Genomic DNA, 7,587 nt, shown 5'->3' with positions numbered 1-7,587 from the left:
AGTTTGATTAGAAGGGTGTAATATCACATGGTGGACAACTTGAAGTTTAAGGTTGTAGAATATAGTAATATATATGAAGCAAGATGGAGGTTTTAGGGTGGAGGCTTCTCCTTTTTCTTTGCCTTCTTCTTCACCTTCTTCTTCTTCCTCAACTTCTTCTTTTCCTTCTCCTTCTTCTTCTTCACTGTCTTTTTCTCCTTCTCCTCCTCCTCCTCCTCGGGTTTGGGTGGTACTGTGTAATTGGATAAAAGTCTGCCTTGTTGGGCACAGGTGCTTGTTATTGGGTTAAAAGTAAAAATAATTTAGGTGTCATTTCTTAATTGGATAGTTTATCCTCAAAAGACGTTGTAGAGAGATGGGGCTCCATTTTTACCTTGTTGGTGAAGTGCTGCAGAGCTCACAGCTTGTGAGACTGTTCTAGAGACAAGAGCTAATGAACACCTGAGTCCAAACAAGAAATGCTGTCTTGGGATTTCATCCCGACCTTGGCAGAAAAGAAGCAAAAGAACTGACTGTTACCCCATGGAATCTCATGGAATCAGGTGTCCACTGTTTCACAGTGCAGCCTCAGAGAGTGGTGAGACCATTGTGTCACCATGGAATATCCTGAAACCATGGCTCCCATGTGACAAACCTGGGCTTTATGAAACCAAGGACACCACTGGGATGCAATGGAATCTCAAGGAACCAAGGGTCAACTGTCAACACATCAGCTTCTCAGGAAACCAAGGCAAACACTGTGACACAGAGACGGGCCTCATGGGACCCAGGAGACCATGGTGACACTGTGGAATCTCATGGAACCAAGTGTGAATTGTTACAGGACCCAGGAGACCATGGTGACACCGTGGTGGAATCTCATGGAACCAAGTGCCCAGAGTTTCATGGCTCAGCCTCGTGGAGTGCTGGAGACCATGGTGTCCCAATGGGAATACATGGAACAAAGGCTCCTTAGTGACACAGCAGGGCCTCATGGAATGCAAGAGATCATACTGATGGAATGAAAACTCATGGAACCAAGGGTCCACTGTTTTACAGTGTGGCCTCATGGAATCCAAGAGACCATTGGGATGGAATGGAAACTCATGGATTCAAGGGTCCACTCTTTTGCTGCGTGGCCTCATGGAATGCTGGAGACCATTGTGGCACCATGGAAACGAATGGCACAAAGGCTCCACTGTGACCCACTACGGCCTCAAGGACACTGCTGTGATACAATGGAATCTCATGGAACCAAGCACCAGTTGTGACAAAGCTGGGCCTCATGGAACCAAGGACACAGCCATGATGCAATGGAATCTCTAGGATCCAAGGATCAATTGTCAACACATCAGGTTCTCATGAAACCAAGCAGAACATTGTGACACAGGGGAATCTCATGGGAGCAAGGCTCTGCTTTGATCAAGTGGGGCCTCATGGGACACAGGTGTCACTGGGACATTGTCAGGCCTAGTAGGAACAGGACACCACTGTGTCAGACCAAGGCCTCATGGGACCTAGGAGAGCCCTGTGACGCAATGGAACCTGATGGAACCAAGGGCCCATTGTGACACGGCAGGGTCTCCTGGAACCCCTGTGCCACTGGGACATTGCCAAGGCTGGTGCAAGCAAGGTTCCACTGTGACAAAGGCAGGCCTTGTGGCACCCAGGAGACCATTGTGGGACAATGGAATCTCATGGAACCAAGGCCCCATTGTGACAAAGCGCGGCCTCATGGAAGCCCAGTGTCACTGGGACATCTCCAGCCTTGGAGGAAGCAAGTGTCCATTGTGACACAGCACAGCCTCAAATCACAGGAGAGCAGAGGGATGGAGCCATGGAATCTTGGGGAACCAAGTGTCAATTCTAAACACAGCGAGGACTCATGGAACCCAGGAGACCATTGTGATGCTGCACTTTGTCACAATGGGGCCGTGCTTCTATGAGGATCCATGGGCCCACAATGTTCTCCTGGGTTCCAGGAGGCCCCGCTGGGTCACAATGGCCCCTTGCTCCCACGAGCCACAGCACAGTCCCCGTTGCCCCTGGGTTCTGTGAGGCCCTGCTGCGTTCACAACTGACACTTGCTTCCATGAGATTCCATTGCGTCACAGTGGCCCCCATGTTTCCATGAGGTTCTGCTGGGTCACAGTGGACACTGGGTTCCACAAGAGCTGGCAATGTCCCAGGGGCACCTGTGTCCTGTGGGCCCCACTTTGCCAAAGCAGAGCCTTGGCTCCATGAGATTCCAGGCTGTCCCAATGCTCTGCTGAGTTCCACGAGGCTCTGCTGTGTCACAATGGACACTGAGTTCCACCTGCCCTGGCAATATCCAAGTGGCCCCTGGCTTCCATGAGGCCCCGTTGTGTTTGCAGGTGACACTTGGTTCCCCAAGATGTCATTGTCACGCCGCTCTCCTGGGCGCCCTGAGGCCTTGCTGTGTGTGAGAAATGACCGTTACTTTTAAAATTTTAAGGTTGATTCAGCCTTGAAAAAAATGACAACAAAGGACTGAAACAGGAGAAATCACAGCACTGGGAGCCCTTCCCCACCCCGTGGCTATCAGCCACATGGCTCCTTCACAAATTGGCTGCTCCTCCTTTTAGACTTTGGTGTTGCATCAGGTAATCCTAGCCCCACCCAAAGTCTGTCAGGTAACTCTTTGTGGCCGTCCATTGGTGGAGAATGCTTTCTTGCAACCTGACTGGAGAGCAGGTGTTGCCATGCCTGCCTTCCAGTGACAAACCTGCCCTCCCCAAATGCCCCAACCACCAAGGCCATTACAAGGGGAGGGGAAGAGGACTATGGGGGACAGATGACAATAACATCACTACACATCTTAACACACACATAGGATCTATCTCCTCACTGTGAGACCCAACTATGACATTACTCATCTGTAACACTGTGCAATAATGGAGCCTTGTTCCTACCAGGCCTGGCAATATCCCAGTGGCACCTATGTCCCATGAGGCCCCTCTTGGTCAAAGCAGAGCCTTGGCTTAACAACTGACACGTTCACCCTGCTGTGAAAATGTACAAAGTTTAATAAGGGACAATGGGAGACCAGGACTGTGGAGCAAAGGTTATTACGACCGGGTGCATCTTGGCACTCAGCCAGGAGCCCCCTGTTACCTTCGGGGATCCCCCTGAAATACCTTTCCCCTTACATCAGCCTGTTGCATATTCATACACCCTCATGCATATCCATAAACTACTTTACATATTCCAGGAATGATTTTACATGGCCCCTCCTTGGGTCTGCCTTTTCAGAGCATGTGTGTTTCTTGACTGTGGTTTTGGCTCCTTCTCTTTATCACCTCCAGTTTTTGGGCCTTGGTGCACTCTGCCTTCAGACAGGGAGTGCTGATAGTTGGCAGATCTGTACAGGTGTCCTCATCCTGGATGCATTGGATGTTATCCCATCCAAGCAGGCAGTTTAACACAAGCAGCTATTTCACTAAACTTAATTATCAACAGAAATAAAAACTGTATCTTTAGAACAAAGTTATTTTAACACCACACATATGAAATCCATTTTAATATCTATGAAAAGCCAATATTATAATATGTATCCATAACTGTCAGTGTTGAGACGGTCACGACACAAAGCAGAGACCTCAAGCGGTCTCAGATAGCAACTCTTTGTTATTGAACATGGCTGACCTTTTATACACTTTCCAATTGTTTATGCTTCTTCTACCCTATTGGCTACAATAAATCAACATACCACTATTTTTGAAAAGGTAGTGACTTAACTAACCTTCTAAAAATACTTCATCCAGCTTCAAAGTTCTTCCTTCAATTCCTCACTTCTCTTGGTCTCCTCTGTTACAGCCTTGGAGAGAGCTCCTTATCAGCTTCTTCTTGCTTCTCAGCTTCTTCTCACTCCTTTAGCTAACAGGCCTGCTGTTAGCCCCTTCCACACAAAACAACAAACCTCTTGCTGAGTGATGGTAGATGTCAGTCCCATGGCCCAGTCCCAGTACTGGGAATTCTGCTCCCCTTACTGGGAATTCCCCTCCCTGTAAGCTTTTTACCCCTCTGTTTTTAAGGTCACTGTTTTTATAGATACAAATTATAATATTGGCTTTTCACAGATATTAAAATGGATTTTATGTCTGTGGTGTTAAAGTAACTTTGTTATTGTCTTGGTTTGAAAAGCCAGGTGTCTGCAAGGGAAGGAAGGAGCCTCCCCTGGAATGGAAAATGCAAACACCCTCCCTCTGAATTGTTATAATTTAGAAATTAAGGGGCTTTCAGGCAAAGATATGGGAATAGGAATAACAGTTCTTTTTTTAAGAAAAATTAAAAATACAAATGCAGCAGTACAAACAAAAAAAAACCACAGACAGAGTCAGAACAGGACCTGACACCCTGTGGGTCAGGTTGTTGGCCGCAGTCCCATTCAGTGGTGGCTGCAGCCCTCCTGCAGTGCCAGGTGTGGTTCTGTTGGAGCAGGGATCCTGGAGAAGGGTGGAGTTTTCCTCTGAAGGTCAAGGGGTGCTGTAGATGGACCTGGGAATCTTCTGGGAATCCAGTGGAGAAGACAGCTGCTCCTCTGGGAATCCAGTGGGAAAAGGTTGTTCCTCTGAAAATCCAGTAGGAAAAGGTTGCTGTGGTGTTCCAAACCTGAGATTCTATCCAGGTAGGGATGCTTGGCTCCTCCTGCTGGGCCGAGCATCTCCCAATGGCAGGACGTCATTTTATCAGCCATGCAGTGACACTCAATGGCCCATTAACAGCAGATGATTAATAATTAATGGCCCATTATCAGAAGATATATCCTGTAAGGAGGATTGGTTGTGGAAGAGAGAAACTGCCCAATGAACAGAAGATAACTGCCCCACCACTGACAGATGGCAAACAGAACACACACTTATCTTGCAGTCCAGGACCTGTCCTCACTGGCTGCCCCCATTCTCCAGAGTTCATGGTGTCCAGGGAGGCTGCAGCTGCTGGTGCCGGGAACAAACGAGATAGGTCTGGGTTTCAGAAAGCTCCAGAATCCATTTCTTACCCCGAAAGACAGGGCAAAGGCAGGGCTGTGGGGTTTTTATAGGGTTTCCCAGGGCTGGAGTTCGGGTTTGGGTCAAGGGAAGAGATCTTAGCAACACAAGAAGGGTGAGATCAAATTCCTGCCTCTTAGCAACAAGGGCACTCCACACAGAATGTGTCCCCAAATCCTAAATTCCCCCTCAAACACCTCTGAAATGGTGGGACTTTAGACATCATTGATCACTTTCATTCATTTAACCCTGTTTTGGCAGTTTTTAAGGGATGAAGATGAATCAGAAGAAAATTAAGGCCAATCCAAAAGGAGAAGCAGCCAGGTGTGTTCCCAACCTGGATCACAGGGAATGTGGGTCATCAGGCCTCTGACCAACGTGGCTCCTCAAGTGGGGGATGGAGCTGGAGCAGCACATGAAGCTCTTCCTGCACTCAGGGTACTCGCAGGGCTTCCCTTAGTAGTGGCTCCGTTGGTGTTTGTACAAGTGAGAGCGCTGTGAGAAGCTCTTCCCATACTCCTCACACTCGTAGGGCCTCTCCCTGGTGTGGATGCGCTGGTGGGTGATGAGGATGCAGTTTTGTTTGAATCCCTTCCCACAGTCAGGGCAGCAGAAGGGGCTCTCCTCTCTGTGAATCTGATAGTGCTTGAGGAGACAGGAGCAGGTTTTAAACCTCTTCCTGCATTTATCACACTCGTAGGGCCTCTCCCCAGTGTGGATCTTTTGGTGGCGGATCAGGTAGGAATGCTGGCTGAAGCTCTTTCCACATTTCCCATACTTGTGTGGCCGTTTCCCAGTGTGGATGCGCCGGCGCTGGATCAGATTGGCAGTCTGTCTGAAGCTCTTCCCACACTCACCACACTCATAGGGCCTCTCCCCAGTGTGCGTCCTCTGGAGGCGGATCAGGGTGGAGCTCCGGCTGAAGCTCTTCCCACACTCCTCACACTCATGGGGCCTCTCCCCATTGTGGATTTGTCGGTGCATGACAAGATGGGAGTTCTGCCTGAAGCCCTGCCCGCAGTTTGGGCAGCGGAAGGGCCTCTCCTCTGTGTACGTGTGCTGGAGGAGATGGGAGCTGGTCTGAAACCTCTTCCTGCACTGATCACACTCATAGGGCCATTCCCCATCATGGATCCTCTGGTGCTTGATCAGGTTGGAACTCCACCTGAAGCTCTTCCCACATTCCGCACATGCATAGGGCCTCTCCCCACTGTGGGTCCTCTGGTGACTGTTCAGGGCGGAGCTCTGGCTGAAGCTCTTCCCACACTCCCCACACTCATAGGGCTTCTCCCCAGCATGGATCACCTGGTGCCTGATCAGGCTGGGGCTCCGGCTGACGCTCTTCCCACACTCCAAGCATGTGTGGGGCCTCTCCCCATCATGGAGCTGCTCATGGAGCACCAGCTCCGAGCTCTGGCTCTATCTCCAGCCGCCTTCCTGGCCCAGGCTGGCTCTTTCCCCCTCACATCCCCGCCATCTGCGTTTGCAGCCCCTCCTCGTGCTGCATCTCCAGGGCTTTTCCGCCCCGATGGGTTCCTGCGCCGTGGAGCCGCTCAAAATGGCCTCTTCCACCAGGTTCTCCTGCAGGGATTTGTCCTCCCTGCTCTCCGTCCTCCACTCCTGCTCTGGGGGAGGAAGGACAAGGACAGGATGGGATTTGCCTCTGTGCCACAGGCAAGGGCAAGGAGATCCCCCCAGGGCTGTGCTGCAGCCAGGGGCTGTGCTGGGCTGGGAGATGGAAGAGCACAGAGGGGGAAAGGGGCACTGACTTCATCCTCACCTGCCTGGGTGTCCAGGGGCATTTTCCTCTCCCTCACAGCCTCCCAAGGGCTGGAAATGGGAAATCCTGGTTTGGAGATAACAAGGGATGAGCACGTTGAGTTTGAAGGTCCCTCTGCCCAAGTCCACCTCTACAAGTCACCAGCCATCCAGAAAAACCTCCCAAACACCAAGATTCAGCCCTGAAAAAGCCTCCCAGGAGCTGCCCGTCTCTGGTCTCTCCCCTTTGGTGTCCAGGGTTCCACCCTGTCCCAGCTGCTGGGGTCACACTTGGATTGGGGGTCCCCCTTCTCCTCAGTGCCCACCCTGCCCAGGCTGCTGGCAGTGCCAGCAATGCTAAAAAGCTCCCCCCTCTTCGCTCTCCCCATTTCGGGATGCCGGGGCCTTTTGGGCTCCCGGGCTCCCTTCTCCCCTCATTCTCTGCTCTGGGCTGCAGTGGCTCCAAGGAGTCCCCCCTGCCCCTCTCCAGGCTCTTGAGGCTCCCGCCAATGGTGGCGCTCCCCCTCTCTGGGCTCCCCACTTTGGGCTCCTGGGGGACACAGGGCTCTGCTCCTCCAGGCTGCCTCTGCCGGCAGCCGCCACCGCCACCCCCCGATGTCCCCCCGAGGGGCCTTTTCCGCTCAGCCTTGGACTTCTTCATTCTCCAAACATCCCCCAAAAACCCAACTGGGAGTGACTGGGAACATGCTGGTGGGAACTGGGCTACACTGGGACATACTGGGAGTGACTGGAACAAAAGTGAATATGAAAGAGAGCAACTGGAACCATGTGGAGCACAACTGGTTCATACCGGCAGGGACTGGGAGCACACTGGCCTCAT

General features: G+C 51.4%; 1 protein-coding gene across 1 annotated transcript; it reads right to left on the bottom strand.

The window, feature by feature from the left end:
• Window positions 1-5,071: 5,071 nt before the first annotated feature.
• LOC143696040 (uncharacterized) lies at window positions 5,072-7,587 on the bottom strand. Its single transcript, XM_077191249.1, has 3 exons — window positions 7,558-7,587; window positions 5,588-6,407; window positions 5,072-5,085 (listed from the first exon to the last, which is right to left on the bottom strand). The coding sequence occupies exons 1-3, from the start codon at window positions 7,585-7,587 to the stop codon at window positions 5,072-5,074; spliced, it is 864 nt and encodes a 287-aa protein (XP_077047364.1).

Source organism: Agelaius phoeniceus, chromosome 28 (assembly GCF_051311805.1).
Source record: "Agelaius phoeniceus isolate bAgePho1 chromosome 28, bAgePho1.hap1, whole genome shotgun sequence".
Taxonomy (NCBI): Eukaryota; Metazoa; Chordata; class Aves; order Passeriformes; family Icteridae; genus Agelaius; species Agelaius phoeniceus.
This window is presented reverse-complemented; position numbering and strand designations above follow the sequence as displayed.

Excerpts from the sequence above, each read along its gene's own strand:
- LOC143696040 (XM_077191249.1), bottom strand. The coding sequence starts at position 7,587 with ATGAGGCCAGTGTGCTCCCAGTCCCTGCCG. Across the intron at positions 6,408-7,557 it reads TGTGCTCCCAGTCCCTGCCG|AGCCAGAGCTCGGAGCTGGT; the intron begins GTATGAACCAGT and ends GGCTGGAGATAG.